Below are 17,850 nucleotides of genomic sequence, written 5' to 3' on the forward strand. Positions count from 1 at the left end.
GAAGCTACAATTTTGATGTATTTAGTACAACTTTATATTCTAATGCAAAATTGTATTTTAAAAACATCAGTAATTAGTATTTATAGGATCTAAATTGTAAAGTAACTTCGTATAAATGATAGATGCGCTTTTAATCTAGTCCAGACCAGGGTTTTTCTAATTGTTTTGTGGAACCCTAGGATTCCAGAAGAACTTGATGGGATTCCATGAGAGACTAAGGGCAAAAAAAAAGTTCACTTGAATGAAAGGGCATCCATAGCAATTTTTCTAAGGTATTGTGGGAAGGGCATGTCAATGGGCATTCAGAAACACCATTCCCTAGGGGGCAATCGTGCTTAGGATGATTCATCATTGTGTGTGTCTGAGAGGCTGGCAGCAGGGGTTCCAGTAAATTATTCGTATCAATAGCCTTTGGAAAAGTTTGAAAACCCCTGGTCTACTGAACGTTGATACACAAAACTGATCTCGTGCTCTGCTTCATAACATCCTGGAAGATCAGAGCAAGCCTATAGTAAATCTGACAGCTTATTTTCTTTAAAAATCATTTGTTTGTTTACTTATACTTCAAATTTAGTCACCGCCCATCTCAGGGAGCAACTGGGTGGTTTACAGTAATAAATATCTGTGACCTCAAGTCCCAATATGGCACTCTACATTCCTGTGAGCTGATCAGCAGCTTAGATGCTTACCAGGCTTCCTGACCTATCTTCTTTTTAAAAGTTCCTTTCAATTAAAAACATATATAGAAAACAAGCATGTTGCAAAACACTAGCTTGAAGATGGGAACACCCAAAGGCATTCTCAGAAAATTAAGTGGGTGGCTATAGCCAAGCAGTTGGTTTGGAAGATGGTTGCCTGGCTTGGGGGGGAAAAAACACTATGCTAGGCATCCTAAGAAACTAAAGGGAATGGTGAAAAGGAACTCTGTCACTTTGATTTTTGGCAAATCCATTTAGCTAAAGCTCATGTCATGCTCTCAAAATTGTAGATGTTTCCACCATTAGGGACACCTGGCTTAGAGAAAGCCCACCAGAAAGTCAAAAAGCAGGAATATTTTAGGGAGATGCCTTTGATCTGAAAACACCATGCAGCCAAAGATTGCCTACGTCAATAGGCAATAAATTTATTTATTTTTAAAAGACTGTTAGACTAATGATCATCACTAACGATAAAAATAAATACCAAGTAATTGTGATTTATATGAAATACTATTTTTCTATTGAATTTCCTATAATTCATTTAACTGGTTGATCTTTTGCCAGTTTCTCCAACTGAGGTCACAAGCAAATTTGAGGGCAATCACACTCCCTCTGTCTATAGACAGCCAGCTTGCTTGCTTGCTTATTTGATTTCTATAGCTGCCCATCTCAGCAAGTGACTCTGGGTGGCTTACAACAGCTTACAACAACTTTTGTCTTGCCAAGCAGAACAGGAGCACAGTCTGGCAACAATTCAGCCGGGCATTTGCAAACCAGGCTTGTGCACCCAAAGTTGAATCACTGTCAGAATGTGTGCTGCCAAGGGCAACCTCAACATTTACTGTCCCCATGATCCGTTGATACTAGCACTTCTGCACTGGAAGTGAGGAAGAATAAACCTTTTAATTTGTGTGTGTGTGTGTGTGTGTGTGTGAGGACAGGTTTTTAAAAATTGGGTGCTAATTTCAGAAAAATTGTAAAGTCATATTTTTGGTTTAATTGGTCATATTTAAACAGTTTAAAGGTCATAAATGCTTGCATATTTCTAACATTTTTAAGTCATAGAAATCCTCGCCCTACTTATGACCTGCCTTTGAAGATATAACTGTTGCACCACCCCTGCGGTCTCATGATCGCGATTTGGGTGCTTGGCAACTGGCTTGCATTTACAACCAGTTGCAGTGTCCTGCAGTCACATGACTGTGATTTGCGACCAATTATGGTCATTAAGCAAGGACTACCTGTAAAGCTGAACTCCTTCTGCGTTCCACCACTGGTAGCCACTGTCCTGTAGCAAAACTACTGCATGCCCCCCAGACTCTCCCAGCTCACCCATTTGTCACCTGTCTCCCATGAGTTTGTAGAGAGCCACAGAGATGACCTTTCAAAATTCTGTTACTATGGCCTATATAAGTAGTATATTGTTTCAGTTAAGCTTGTGGAGTCTGTTTCCTGACCTGGCCTACCTTGGAGGGCTGGCATCAATCTTGAAAGCCTGATCATGTTTTCCTTTCCCTTCCTCTCATACCCCAGCAAATTAGGGTGGAGCCAATCTGAGTTTCTTTCTCACACTTTCTATATTTCCCAGACTTAGGGCATGCTTCTGTTTTCATAACATTTCCTCCAAGGTCATCTCTGTAGCTCTCTGCAGAACTGCACTTGGATGGGGGACCCTGGTGAAGCATGGCCTCTCTCCTTCCTGGTGCTAAATTACCATCCTGCACATCCCAAAGGGGCTGGTCCCTGTTTTTGCCCCACATTAATCACTTTCCCCCCACTACAACCCTAAGAAATGGTGGAGGCTAGGCCGCACTGGGATTTGATGCCAATCCCCACTCCTGCCATGTTGACAGACCTGAGCAGAGCTAAACCAGCTGAAAGGGTCTAGAGCAGTGTTTCTCAACCTTAGCAACTTTATGATGTGTGGACTTCAACTCCCACAATTCCCTAGCCAGCAGGGCTGGCTGGAGAATTGTGGGAGTTGAAGTCTACGCATCTTAAAGTTGCCAAGGTTGAGAAAAACTGATCTAGAGACCCAGGCTCAGAAACAGCTGGTGCCTGGGCAAAACTGTTCTGTGCTGGGGAGGTTTCCATGTCATCTCTAGCAGTCCCCTGATGCATTTGTGCAAAGCTTGTCAGGCCCTCCAAAGTGGGTCTGATGGAGGTTTGGGTCTGATGCCCCCCTGGGATTGCTAGCATGGGAGCAGCAGTGATGTTGGTGGGAAAAGTTATCTTACTGGCCTAGACTCCCCCAAAAGGCATTCTGGGCTCCAAAAAGCTACCTCCAAAAATGGCGAGACTCTGACGGGCCTCTTGCTGTCCTGGCAGTCAGCTTGACTTTTAACTTCAGACCATTGCCTATTATTTTAAACAGAACCAAAGTCTTCATCACTTGTTATTATTTAACTCTACCTGTTGATTTAGGAAACAGCATTTCCATCAGAATCCAAAGAAGTGAAATCAAAAAGAGTTGCAGGATGGCTTCACATACCACATTTTCTGAGAGGTAAACTAACATGGTTTACTCAACCCAATTTTATAGATTTACGTTATATCCCGAACTATGAACTAACAATACTTGCTGGGTTTGCTCAATGCACTATGCTAAAATGCAATTGGCTGGTTTGGGGTGACATTTAATTTATGATTCAATGTGCTATGCAAATCCATATAACTGGGTTAATTAAGTAACCATAGTTCAATTAGCCAGAGAGTGAGAAAAAAGGAATTGTTACCAGTCCCCTCCTCTAGCTTTTTGTATTAAGCGTCACAGCACTTGATTACATGCCATCCACATAGAAAAAAAAATTACACATGCACACACACAGATGCCTGTACATGTCTTACTGGATCATGGATCCATGACAGAAGGAAAATTTCTGCCTGATTTGGGGGATTTTAGAGAACTTTGATAGTTTTTTATATTTGCCATATGAATCAGTGCTGCAGTAACGTTTAGAAATTAAGGCTGTTAATTTCCACTGTTGTAAGAATATTACACTAGTTTCTGCTATTACCTCTGTGGTGCGGAAGTGAGCTGTATTTTAATAACATCTGCACAGCAAAGTTAACATGAAGCAGCTTCTAATGTAGTATGAAACGTTTACGCTGAACACTGGGTATCTTGCTAAACTCTCGTGTAGTTATTTAGTTGTCCTGATGGAAGCAGCCAATTATTCCACCGGTCCTCGGGTAGCATTAGCCCTACGAAGGCTTTACGGCAGGCAGCATGGGGAGGGAGAGATTTTGTAGCACTTTCTCCAGCGTGAGTTGTGTTGGCACAACAGGCTATATATACCCGGTTGACTGAAAAGGCCCAATTAGCTGGGTTCACAGCATGCTGCGCCACAAGCAAACAAACCCCATTTTGCCTTGACGACGGATAGCAGATGCCGGCTGCCAAAAGCGGACGACCTGCTGGACGGCAGCAGAGACCCATAACTCTTCGGTGTCATCTCGCAGTCGTCCAAATGTTTGCCGCCCAGAACTGTATCCCTACTTTAGTGTATTGTCTGAACTCAGCCAATGCAAGTGCAACGAGGAGGCACCCAAACGGCACATTCACTGTTTGTAAAAAAAAAAATGCCCGAACATATATTTGAAAAAGAAACCATAGCTCAGTTGAGAAGCCAGCCAGCCACAATTCTGTCCAGGCTACCGTTTCCGCCTCTTCAGTCCAGCCACTCCTGTTATAGGCCTGGTAAGAGAATATTTTCTCCGCCGAGCTCCAAGAGAAGGGCGAGGCGGAGCCGCGCAGGCGCTGTAGAGACAAAGGCTCGCGGGCCGCCGAGACTATCTCCGCGCGTGACTGTCTGCTTTGAGCTTCTGTGTGCTGTCCTTTTTCTCCCGCTATCTTGTGAGCCACGCGTCCGTCATGCTCTGCCGCTTGGCTGTCGCGGCCAGCCGCAGGTGAGAACCTAGCGGGGTCTGAAAGCCCTTGAGTTCCCGGCCAAGGACATAGCGAGAGGCGGGAGATTAGAAATGGCAGGACGCGAGGACATGAAAGGGCGGCCTGCTTGGGGGGAGGAGAGCGCTGCTGGAAGGGCGCCCGGAGTCCGTCGATGGGTGAAGTGAAGCAGAGATGAAGGCGGCTTCCCCAAGCTGGTGCCCTTCATTTGAGTTGCAGGCCGACTTCATCTTATAGTCCCCCAGTTTTACTATTACATTAATATTGCTGTATGTATTTTTGGTTAATTAGTTTGATTTTTTTAGGCATAGAAATATTTCAAAGCCATTATTTTCAAATGTAGGTAATTTTTATAATCCTTAAATTAAGATGCAGTAGATTTCTAAAGTGAAAGAGTACCTTAAACATCTATTGCATCTTAATTCTAAATTGTTTTTGAAATGCCACTTGTTAATACTTCTTTTATGAAAAAGGTACAGGCTAGCAGCATTTTCAAAACAATCTTTGCCAATTTTTTAAGAATAATTAATAAGTTATAATTTTTATTCTTAGTTTCGAAAATAATGGTTAAGATTTTCTCTTACTTTTTGTATTACATTGTCACTCACAGACTTTTACCATATCAGCTTCAGAAATTCAGACAATTATTAGATGACAGCAAAGAGTTAATCAAAAGTTTTCTGTATGTGCTGTCATCTAGTGGTGATCTGGATTTTTGAGGCCAGATATGGTAACCCTGCTGTTGACAAAGTTTTTCTAGCAGTTTTCTCTTGGACACCCATCTTTCCCAATAGTAAATATATACATTCTTCCACAAAGGGGAAACAAAAACTATAACTGAGAATCTGGGTATGGGAAAGCAAGTGTCTTATTTACTGGTTCAAAAACATAGTTTTGACTAAGAGCATGAAAGGAATCCAACACAGACTTTAATGAAAAATGATTGGCGTAATCAGGCTTGGTCATGACTTGGCAGTAATAAGTGATAGGCACTGCTTATTGTTCCCAGTGCACCATGTACACAGTACAGTGCTTACTTGCAAAAGACACTTAAAGAATATAGCAAATATTAGATGTAGTTCAACACAAAAGAAGTGTATATCAGATTCCAGAAGGTATGAGGGCTTCTTCTCCCATGGAGAGGAGGGAGTGTCTTACATTCTTGGTAAAATCAGAAGAATCTGTTAAAAACAAAAGAATGAATAAGAGATGCAGATGGCTGTAGATGTTGCTGCAAGGGAGTGGGAGCCTTTGAAGGCCAGCTTGGAGATTAGTTGTTGCTTATTGAATTGAACCCTTTTGTTCCACTTACAGAGGACAGTTATCTCTTTCCCTTATTTTATATCTATCTCAGGTGTGTGTGTGAAATGATCAAACAAATTAATTATGTGATACCAACATAAACCATACTTAGGCTGATTCCCATATCCCTACCATTGTCCTGACTTGAGGAGAAACAAGACTTTGTTTCCCCTCAGTTCACAGGTAAATGGAACTAACGATGATATAGGTACTTGTGGCAATACATAATAGATGATAATCATTATGAAAAATTTCACTACTAAATGTATTAAATGACAGCAAGAAAAATCCTAAAAAGTGAAAATCAAAGCATTCTTACTATATAATTTATTCGTTGTCTTCCAGAAATGGCACTGTGCCGATTACATCTCTTGGTTGTCTGGCCTCTAGAAAAAAGCACACTCTCCCTGACTTGCCCTATGATTATGGTGCTTTACAACCACACATCAATGCAGAAATTATGCAGCTTCACCACAGCAAACATCATGCTGCGTATGTAAATAATCTGAATATTGCTGAAGAAAAATACAAAGAGGCCTTGGCAAAAGGTAGTGGGAATAATATATCACTGTACAATTTTCTACTTTTTTTTTCCTGCTAAAACTGCCTTTTTATAACTGTTCTATGTACATTTGCTTTCCCCTTTGCTAAGATTAACAGTTTTTCAGGATGAAAGCCATCTTCTTTGGCAGTCAATGAATCAGAAAGTGAGCTAGTGAAGTGTTAGTGGATAAGATTTCATTTTTAGAGCTGGGAGATCCAGGTTGAGGTTACCCCCCAAACATGGAGCTTAGAGTTTGTCTTTTAGTCTAATCCATTTCACAGTTTTGTTGTAGGGATAAAATGAGTGGAGACCTCCCACACAAGCTCCCTTTAGCTCTCAGAGAAAACATGGAATATAAATACAGTAATAGTGTTCCTGTCTTCTCTTACCCAGCTGGAGTGCGGTGGGGGCTGTTTTAGAGTCCAGGATTCACATGTCAAATCTGATTTTAGAATGCTACCATAAACAGTAATGAAACAGATTTGAGGACCTGTAACTGCAAAATGCATCTGCTAAAAAGAAGGCATTGTGTCATATCAACTAGCAGTTGATAGTAGCCTTTATTAATGTATTTGTATTATGAGGAAATCACAGTTGTAGTTTGTTGTCATCTTGCCTGACTAGGACAAATGAGCAGAAGAGGCCATATGTTGTTTCTGCCTTCCACTGTAACTACATGGCCTGTAAAAATGAAATTGTGTTTTTTCTTGTGCCTGAATTTTACAGAATCTTTTAAAGGAGCACTGATACCCTGTAGTTAGTTAAAAGAAAAAACTGAGAATTATTATTTAGAGGAGTAAAATTTGTAAATGCTATTGATGAAATTAAAATCTTCACTGGTATAAATTGAGACTATAATGAGATTAATCAGCAAGTCTGTGAAAATAAAATACAAATGATAAATTCAAGGTTTATTTTGTCTGGGTAACCTATATTTTTCTTTTAAACTCTTTTAGTGCCAGATCCTCAGCCAACCTTGATCCAAAGGTGTTACAGGTAGTCCTCCAGTTACAATGGCGATTGGGGCTGGGATTGCAGTCGTTACACAATGTGGTCATAAAGCGCAAAGTCATGTGACCACATTGCTTAGCAGCAACAATCCAGGCAGTCCTGGTTGTCGTTGAAACCCTAAGATGCTTGGGTTGTTAAGTGGGAAGTGGTGGGTGTGCCAGGTAATGAGCACAGGGGTGCTGTGGGGAGGCCTGGGGAGGCCCAGCGCAGGCTGTGTGCAAATTGAAGGAGGGGGTACTGCAGTGCGAGTGGCACGAGCTCAGGAAGGCCAGGGAAAGAGGGCATGGGGTGTGCGCAAGCCCAGGGAGGCCCAAGAAGGAGGGCATTGGTGAGTGTGTGCATGTGTGCAAGTGCAGAGAGGCCAGGGAAGGTCAGCACTGGTGGGTACATGCATGTGTGTGAGCACAGGGAGGCTGGGGAAAGAGGGTGTGGGGTGTGTGTGAGCACAGGGAGGCCTGAGAAGGAGGGCACTGGTGGGTGCTTGTGTGTGTGTGTGACTGCACGGAGGCCGGGGAAGGAGGGCATGGTGCATTCGTGCTAGCAAAGGCGGGAAGGACAGTGATCACATGACCACAGGATGCTGCAACTGGTCATAAGTGTGAGCTGGTTGCCAAGTGCCCAAATTTTGTTCATGTGACCACAGGGGTGCTGCAATGGCTGGAACTTCAAGGCCCAGTCATAAGTCCTTTCAGTCCCTTCATTTGTTCAGCAACCATTCAAAGTTGTAACTTTGAATGGTTGCTGAACAAATGGTTGTAACTCAAGGACTACCTGTATGTTTAAAGGTTATGTGTTTGGTGGGAATCTGCTGAAAGACAGGTGCAGAGGAAGTGCAGCATACATGTGGTCTTTTTACATGGGTTCTTCCTGCATCCGTTCAGCAATACAGGAGGTTTCCTATTGCTTTTGTAGAATCTGAGTTCACACTTCAGTCTAAGCTAAATGGCTTTTTTGATCATGGCTTGTGACCTCATTCATACATAATACTAAGCAATAAACTGATTTGTAAACCACAGGGCTGGATTTACTTTATGCCAATCTAAATCTAAACACATTATAGTTTAGTCCACTCTGCATGAGCCTTTTGATCTGAAGGTGTAGATTATCTCATCCTGTGATAGGATGCAAATTAATATAGTCATATCAATGGAATTAGCTAAATGTGTATAGGATTGCACTCACATTATTCCACTCTGAGGATTGTGTTGTCCCAAATGGAGCCTGTTTATGGTTGTATCCTATGTTATTTAGTTTAATACATTTTCAAAAGTATTTGTTGTGAATGGTTTATGCAAGTTTAACTCAACCCTAGCCATTTGGAAGGTAACTTAAGTTTGTAAATTTGTTTCTAGGCTGTCAGCATACTATTTCATAAGGACTGTGTATGACGTTTCTCAGTAATTGCTCATGGAAGCTATACAGACATAACAGAATAAGGAATTAAACTACAGTCCCTAAGAGTTTAATGATTAAGCTGAGACAGGAATGCTCTTTTTAGTTGATAGTTCCAAGAAAAGCAAATAGTCGTCCACAATCTTTGTTGTTAGGGTGTAGCCAAACACTGTTTTTGTGTGTGGTCTACAGATAGGTCAAAGGAGCCTTATTCAAACTACATGAAACAGAAAATAAAAATCAATTTGCATAAAGCTAGTTTACTGAGCAAACTGTTACTAGCATCCAGTGTATTTCAAGCTGCATTCAGTGTTTGATCAGAAGAAAATTTGATTACAGTCTGATTATTATTTTTTATCAAAAGAAACAGCTTTCAGCATAAGACTTTCCCCTTCTCAGCATTATTTCCATTTCCATTTCTAATTAATCAGATACTCAAGAAAAAGGCTGGGAAAGCAACACTTTCCTATTTTCTTGGGTTGGATTCTGGGGCTGATTTTTTTTAAAAAAAAGCCATTAATGCTTGTTTCTGACAACTTTTAACTAGTGTTTTGGCACATGTTGCACATAAATGCCTTTGGCTGTAATATTTTCCAGAGGTCACTCAGACATTGGTGAAGATCATTGTAAAACTGAACCTGTGTCATGAGTGCCGTTGAGCTGAAGTCATCAGCGCAATGGCACACATGACAATAGCAAGGAAACAGGGGAAGGGGCTCAAGATAAGTAGCCATCAACTCACAAAGACTGAAGGACAAGAAACAATGGCTAAACGGATCGCGAGGCACACCCAAGCTGTTAGCGCTAACGCAACGGAGATCGCCCAGCTGACAGCAATCACCGGAGGAATAGAGAAACCGATGATGGGCGATCCCGGAACGCCAGCGGGGCCTCGCAACCTCTCACCTACCGGCAGGACAACGTGTTGGACAAAGGGGGGTGACGTAACCGCGAGTGAGGGGGCGCTGACCGGCGCGGGGTATTTAAACCCCGCACCGGCGCGCTCCTGTCACTCTCAGCTTTTTTCCTATACTGTACCTACACTGTGAATAAATCAGAGCCTGTTCCACAGAACCAGTGTCTGAGCATTATTCGGAGGTAGGCAGCGCATGACATAAAGCTGAGAGTCATAAACTCAGCCTCGCCGAGCCCCACCGGACGACAACGAGCCGCGGGAGGAGTAGACGGCGAGAAGACCAGGAAGATGAGGCCGGCGCGACGCGGACAAGGAGGGCGAGCCGCACGGCAAGAAGCAGAGGAGGACCGACTGAGGCCAGAGGCACCGCGGACTCCCGGAGCCATGGACGCCCACCCGACCCAACCCGACAACGTGATAGATGGGCTAGATATGAGGCCATGTCTGTTGTGGCTACTCTTGCATTACCAATGAACATTTTTGTTCTCATTTAAGTTTCTTCTGCCTTTTTCCTAATTCAAATGTGGGTCAGGAATCAGCAGCTACAGTTCCTTGAAACTGCTACAAGGAGGCATGGATTTGGAGCATTGGAACCCAGAGCTGAAGGAAGCCAAGTTAAGCTCTAACAGGCTACCGTTTTTGCTGGATTGAAGAACTAGGAGGTGCATAATAGTACTTCAGTATCTGTGTGAATTCTTATATTTAGTGGAAGGCTCTCGCATAAGATGTTTTGGGTTAGGGCTTAGCTTACTAGTTCTGTTCTTTCCGTCTTCAGGGGACGTAACTGCCCAGGTGTCCCTTCAGCCGGCTTTGAAGTTCAATGGTGGAGGTCACGTTAATCATACTATCTTTTGGACAAACCTTTCTCCTAATGGCGGGGGAGAGCCAACAGGTTTGTATTTGAACTGGCTCGTAGTAACTTTTAGTAATATTGATACAGGCAAGCTTTGTTTCTTTATGAATTTTTACTTAAGTTCTAAGTAAAACCAATTGGGTTCTTTATCAGTGGCAAATGAAAATCAGGTCTGAACACTTGATCCTCATCAGCTCCACAATGCTTATTAATATGCAACACAGCATTTGCAACCTGGGTGTCCACAGGGAGGGTCAACAGTAGCAAAATGGCTGGCAGGGCAACTGAAGTCCTGCCCTTTTTCACATGTGTACAGTGTGTGCAACACATTTTTATAAGGTGGGACTTTGCTTGCCCAGTCACTCCTGCCGTTTTGATGCTGTTGAATCTCACCCCCATGGACACCCCAGTTTGCAGCCTTCAGGACTGGCCTGATATAATGTAATGCCTGATACAAGAGATAATAATACATATATACCTTAATTCTACATACAGAAAGTAGGTGGACTGGAAGTTATATACAAACAGATAAACACCTCATTTGTCATTGCACTTGACAGCAGCAGGGTACATAAGTGATGCAACCCAGAGTGGGTAGTACATACAAAACTTCTGTTCCTTCACCTTGACAGTGTCCATGTTCTCAGGATCTATTTTTAAAGGCAGCTCTTTGTGTTACTAATGGTAGCGCTAGCTTTGCAGCCTTCTGCAGCTTTCCTGAGCTTACAGTTGAGGTATCTTCAGATGTCATGCTGGGACATGATATTAATCAGTGGTAATTAAAATATTTCTATACTGCTTTCAAAGATAAGGCAGCTCAAAAAATGAAAACAAGAAAACGAAATAATACATGAATAAACTAAAATATTGGTATTAAAATAATATTTGGTTGTGTGGGATTTTATACCAAGCTTTATGGAAAAAAATACTTTAATCAGGCAAAATTCATAGCAGTTTTTCACACAGGGCAAACTGAATGTAGCAGATACTTTAAGAATAGGCAAGCATTCAAAGGAAGAGTCATTTTGGACCTGCTTCTGGAGATATTAGCCATAAATAAGAGATTATCAGCAGGTTACAGAATCACACGGAGCCTCGAAATCTAGTGAATCCCTTCTATTGTTAGTATGAAATAGCTGTCCTTTTGCTGCTTACTGTTTAGTGGCTCAGCATTACAGTAGCACCAGTGTTATGCAATTACCATTAACCAGTATACCTAACTCAAATCTTGATTAAGAGACAGCTTGATAAATTACAGTCATAATCCTGATGATAATGTAAGGTCTTACTATGATTAATGTTGCATTGAATTGATGGGAGGAGCATGACAGAATGGGTGATGTTTCAGGCTGCTTTCATTTTCTTTTTGATGGTTAAGTTTATGTTGATTTCTTATTTACACTGCCTCTCTTTACTTCAGAATTAATCTGAAATGGTTCTTTGGGGTACCTGATGGAAAAACCAATGATGTGCTATGTAAATGCAAACTGCTTATACATTTGTTGCTTTAAGGGGAGCTGCTGGAAGCCATTAAACGTGATTTCGGCTCATTTGCAAATTTCAAGGAGAAACTCACAGCTGCTTCAGTTGGTGTCCAAGGCTCAGGATGGGGATGGCTCGGTTTTAATAAAGAATCTGATAGACTCCAGATTGCTGCCTGTCCCAATCAGGATCCTCTCCAGGGAACCACAGGTGAGATTCTCTAAGTGGAACTTGACTAAATCTGTTAAAGACCATTTTTAGATGTAGAGTGAAGATGGGTATTGACAGTTCTGCTTCCTAGTGAAGCAAAATGCGTTTGCTTTGCTCGTGAGAAGAACTTCTAGTTTCTGACAGGGTCTCACTTGCATAGCAGTTTGGATAAGAAATCAAAAGAGTAAACCAGGGATGAGCAGCATTCACAAAAGCATGCTCTTAGCCTCCCAGAAAGTTTCAGCAGTAGGGAGTCTGGTGTTCAGATGTTAATATGAAATGATGCCTGTTGGTGGAAAAACTTGCAAGCTGCTCCTGTCCTTCCTCAAATCTCCCCTGCAGGTGAGAAATATCTCAGTCTCTCTTTCTAGCTTCTCATTTCAATCTTGTGGCCGGCCACATGGGATTTGGGGAAGAGAGTTTTCCTTGAACTATTTGAATAAGAATATATTAGATATTTTCTCACCTCTGTATATGAGAGAAGCATGTGTTTGCTCTAAACTTAAGACAAAAAGTGTTGTCATTTTTGCAACATTTTAGAATAACAAAATAAGCAAAAACTTTCTTGCCTCTTTCTGCACCTCTATAATTTAGCTGAATTTAGAGGAATTCTACCTTCTTCTGGAGGGAAGAAGGTGCTTCCTTTCAGGAGGCATGATGGGTGGGTAATGAGAGTAATCAAACTTGTCAGGAAATCAGTTTATTTTGAAAAATATATATTCCCGTGAAAGAAGCTAGTACTAACTGGATGCTCAGTGCTTATTTGGATAATAATCCTAAATAGACTTTATTTAAATTGGGGGCAGGGGTGTATGACAATAACTTGTTAAAGCTTTGTAATATTTTAGCAATATTTTACCTCTTTTCTAGGACTTATTCCTCTGTTAGGAATTGACGTATGGGAACATGCATATTACCTTCAATATAAAAATGTTAGACCTGATTATCTCAAAGCTATCTGGAATGTGATCAACTGGGAAAATGTATCTTCAAGATATGCAGCTTGCAAAAAATAGAACAAAATCTTGTAGAAACAATGTCTAGGTGTTCCTCAGATTATTTTTGTAATATGTAGCAGCTCAATTGCTAATTGCTCCATCACTGAAAATATTAAATCACATCACCAGAAGGTTTTCACTGTCAAGCTAATTTTTACCTAATTGTGGTAAAACTGTAGGTTATTAAAGTGCTAACTGTCTCTTTAAAAACAGGAGGGGGTTATGTAATGTTCTGAAAGAACGTAAATTTCTAAAACGTAAAAATGGAATTATAGATGAAATTCCTTTTGGTAACGTGAATTTGTAATGCTTTTGAATAATTTCTTGCAAATTCAGGAAGCCTCTTAAGAAATAATAATTAGAGAACATTTAATAAACTAGGTTTCCTGAAAAGTTGTGTATCAAGAGCTTTATAGTCCTTGAATAAAAGGCAATCTGTTATATTCATGTTAATAACAAACATTTGGCATGTTCATTATAACAAAGATTCCTAAATTGTGTCAGTTGGTAAATATAGTAGATCACTTCATGAAATTTGTGCTTCTGAAAGGGGGGAAAAGTAAGTGATACAATGGTGTGACACAGTGTACCAAATATATAGGATAAAATGGTTGGGTTAAAGGTATATATGCACTGTCTTCAAGTGAAATATATCCATCCATTGTTACGTCTACTATATATCTGACTACTATATATGACTTTGTTCCAAAAATAAAAATGCAAAACTACTGTTTAAATTGTTAAATAAACATGTATAATGTTAATGGACCATTTTAAAACAAAAGAACCTTGGGGTTGAATGTAAAAAGTACAGAGGGATTAGTGTATTGAGTGTGCCTGGGAAAATGCTTGTTAAAAATTCAGAGTGTCACATCTCATATCCTTTCAAGGAGCAAAATATGGGAAATGTAAAAATGAGAAAAATGTACATTTGTTTATTTAGATATATGGTAAAATGAATAGGCTTAAATTATAAAACACTGTGTGTAAATAAGGTGTTGAAAGTTGGTTGCTGAATACAATAGAAGTAAGAATAAATAGAATGCTTGACAAATGGTTCAACTCCAAGCAGGGAACGAGACAAGGATTTATTTATGTAAGGAATATTTTGATGACATCAGAGATACATTGTTTGGGGACATGAATATGTCTTTACTTTTGTATGCAGATCATGCTGTGTTGTTGGCTGAGAACCTAAATAATTTGCGGCAATGAGTATGGATATGAAAATCTATCAGAGATCAAAATAAGTATGTTTGATAGGAAAATGGAATCAACAGTTGCAAGTTATACATAAATGGCAAAAAATTAGAGCACATAGCTGAATTTGTGTACCATATGAGTACCTTAAAAACATTTCATCCATACCACTTCATGTATCACTACTAGAGAGGGGATTCAGTAGTCTACAAAATTCACGATGTAGACTTTGTGTTTTGCAAGTGTCCCTTAAGTCATTTCCATAAAGCCATGATGCTGAACAAATAGGAAATGTTAACCCGTGCAACCTGATCATCTCTATTATCCTGCAAAGTAGTGAGACTACTACTACTGTATGTCCGCTGCTCATGGATGGAGTATAGTAGGCTTCCATCCTCTTGAAAATTTTCAAATCTGCACATGTAGGTTGTTGATTTTCTGTTGTGTAATGGTAGAAGGTCTTTAATTTGTCCACCAGATGGAGTTTCTGTACCATACTTAGAAATTAGGTTTGGCTAATGCAATAAATACGTATATTGGTATATTTAAATACTAACAAATTTGTTATGACATAAGCTTCTGCAGACTAGAAAATATTTTATCGGATGTAGAAAATACTCGCCTAACCTGGGAGAAGGGTGTATATTAGCTATCCTAGCCAGGGCAAATGGAGAGATCCACTGTGGTAGTTATGTCAGGAAACTGTTAGAAAATAAACTGGAGGAAACACAGGTTTTGTCCGCTTTTTCTTCTAATGGTCTTCGATCCACCCTCCACAGTGCTACTAATTGGTATAGATAAGAAAATATCTATCCCAGAATTGAGGCTGCATACAGCACCCCCAATTCTAAAGCTTCACTAGGGAATGGAGGGGCTTTGGATCAGAATATCCAAAGACTTTGCCTGAATCACTGCCAACAGTTGGTTACATTCAAAGAGATTTCTATGACCATTACACTCCCCAGTAAAGATCCCATCCCATTCCAGTTAGCAGGTCTGGCATTATAATTGAGTAGAACAGGATTTTTGAAATAATGATCACAGCAAAAATTGTGTAACTTGCAACCATTTCTTTTTGCTTTTTTCCAAACCATGTTTTCTAGTTTTCCTTTTTTAAAACTAATGAAGATTTCAGTAAATAGCTGCAATGGAAGTTCTCTTTTAGTGTTGACCACATGAACACAGGGCAGAAAAATAGGGACATATGCTTAGGTCCTGTCCCTCCCTTCTCTGAATCCTCTTGGAATGGAGGGTCTCAAGGGTGTAACACATGTGGTTGCAGTCGTCATAGAACCGAATCTGTGCAGTTGGAATTCCTGATAGTCCTAAATATTTTACCCTGAATATTGATCAGGTCTTGTGTCATCAATTCAACCAACTCCCTTTTTTTTCTTTTTCTTTTCTTGCAGAAGTTTTGGATATTTTAAGACAATTTCAAATCGTTTTATTAGATATGAGAAAAGAGTGTTTAAATTGCTGGGAAGAATAAAAATGCCCTTTTGGTGAAAAGCAAAGGAACAAAAGTAGATGCAAAAAATGGGGAAAGTTTAGTTTTCCACGTTCTCTATCTTTCCTGCACACGTCTTTAACTTGCTGAGTTAAAACAGGACTTACGATCCAGGATAAGAACTCCAGACTTAGAATGTGGAGTAACTGGCCCCTTTGCCCTAAATCTGAGACTCAGCTTTGCCCCAGTACTAGTCAGCAGCTATCAATATCACACCCTAAGGTTCACCAGAGCTGTGTAAAGATTGCTAGCAGCCAAGGAGGTGGCACTTCTATAAGCCTTTTGCTTGGAATTGGAGAAGCCCTGCTGCTCCAATGCTGGCACAAAACATCAGTGCTGTATTTTTTCCCAGACAGCATAGCAAAATGGTGAGGGCTGCTGGGAGTTGAGCAGCATCTGGAGAGTTGCAGCTTACAGCAAGAAATAAGGATGTGATTTGGAAGCTTCACCTAGTAAAACAGGTGTGCAGAATTTGCATAGTCAAATGTATGGACTCTAGAGGGAGTTCTTTAGCTGTTTAAGATTGCCTAGTCTGGATATCATTGTATATAGCTCAGGTTTCTTTGGATAGTTTTCTGTTTGTGGGCACACACAAGCTTCCTGATACTGTTGTCACTGGGCATTTCTTTCCATGTTTATAACTACTTTAAAAATCCTGAATTTCCACACAGTCTAGCATATATCTTTAAACATAGCTACAATTGTGAGACTGCAGAAGCTTTAAAAAAAAGGGGGGGTGATTGGGAAGGCACTGGAGATCCTAGTTCTTTTAAAAAATATGCATGTGCAGAATTGGTATATGTGCAAATATATTTTAAAAAAATTAACAAGCTGCCTTAAACCAGATCAGTTTATCTGAATGTCTAAATCAGGGATGGGGGACTTCTGACCTCGGTGCTTGACCAGTCCTTTGTGTGAGGCTTAAGCCAAGGCTTCTCTCCCTAAGCAAAGCTGTTCTGGTCCTGCTAATACTTCTGCAGTACTGCTGGTAGGATTGGGTGGGCTTTGCCTCCATTCTGCCTTTCCCTCTTTTAGATGAAGAATGAAGCAAGAGCCTCTGATGCTGTTTGAGGGTTGTAGTAGGTGGCTTCTAGGTGAGCTGGTTTTCCTAGCCTGTGGACCTTTTCATTCTGCAGGAACGATCTGTTGCATTCCCTGATCAGGGATCATGCTGGGTGACTCTTGGCTGAGTCAGATCCTATCTGTTAGGGGAAGGGGTGGACCAGACACATCAGATTTCACTATGGAGGAGAACACAGTGATGATTCCTCTTCCAGAGAAGTGGACACACATCACAGAAATAAATGGGTGATACCAGAGGCTGGGCTAATGCTGTCATGGTGTGATGTCAACTAAACCATATTCCCTGATGGCTTGCAGGCTGCCAAATCAAGTGAGGAGCTGGATGGAGGAGACTTTGGCCGTACCAGTTTTCCGCCCCAGATCTATCCCACTATATTCTTTTTGAGAGGGATTCTCTAGGTTTTGAAGAAGAAACATTCACATCTTGTATTTGATCTTTTTACATAGTGTACCACCAGTGGAACTTCGGATTTCCTGAAAGCAAAATTTGTGGACACACTTTCTTGCTGCTGCATTTTATAATTTTGGCAACTGACAGGGTTTTTTTCAGGGGTTGTGCTTTGATGACACAGGACTGCGTTTGATGGGGCCAAGAAATTCTCAACCACTCTAGCTGGCTACCTATCAACCAACTTGTATGCAATCTCAATCACTAAGATAACTAGGCAGTTTGGGGTAGTTTTAAGGATAAAAATGACTTATTTTTGCCTTTAATTTATCAAGCAGAGGCACAAAATTGTGCTGCTG

General features: G+C 40.7%; 1 protein-coding gene across 1 annotated transcript; it reads left to right on the forward strand.

The window, feature by feature from the left end:
- The first annotated feature begins 4,488 nt into the window (after positions 1-4,488).
- SOD2 (superoxide dismutase 2) lies at positions 4,489-14,050 on the forward strand. Its single transcript, XM_063307906.1, has 5 exons — positions 4,489-4,607; positions 6,253-6,455; positions 10,546-10,662; positions 12,136-12,315; positions 13,186-14,050. Exons 1-5 carry the CDS (start codon positions 4,573-4,575, stop codon positions 13,329-13,331), a joined length of 681 nt encoding a protein of 226 aa, XP_063163976.1. The 5' UTR covers positions 4,489-4,572; the 3' UTR covers positions 13,332-14,050.
- The last annotated feature ends 3,800 nt before the right edge of the window (positions 14,051-17,850 follow it).

Source organism: Candoia aspera, chromosome 1 (genome assembly GCF_035149785.1).
Source record: "Candoia aspera isolate rCanAsp1 chromosome 1, rCanAsp1.hap2, whole genome shotgun sequence".
Classification (NCBI taxonomy): Eukaryota; Metazoa; Chordata; class Lepidosauria; order Squamata; family Boidae; genus Candoia; species Candoia aspera.

Bases quoted from the DNA above. Each gene is read 5' to 3' on its own strand.
- SOD2 (XM_063307906.1), top strand. From the start codon at position 4,573: ATGCTCTGCCGCTTGGCTGTCGCGGCCAGCCGCAG. The intron at 4,608-6,252 runs GTGAGAACCTAG...GTTGTCTTCCAG, and splicing joins GCTGTCGCGGCCAGCCGCAG to AAATGGCACTGTGCCGATTA. The intron at 12,316-13,185 runs GTGAGATTCTCT...CCTCTTTTCTAG, and splicing joins TCCTCTCCAGGGAACCACAG to GACTTATTCCTCTGTTAGGA.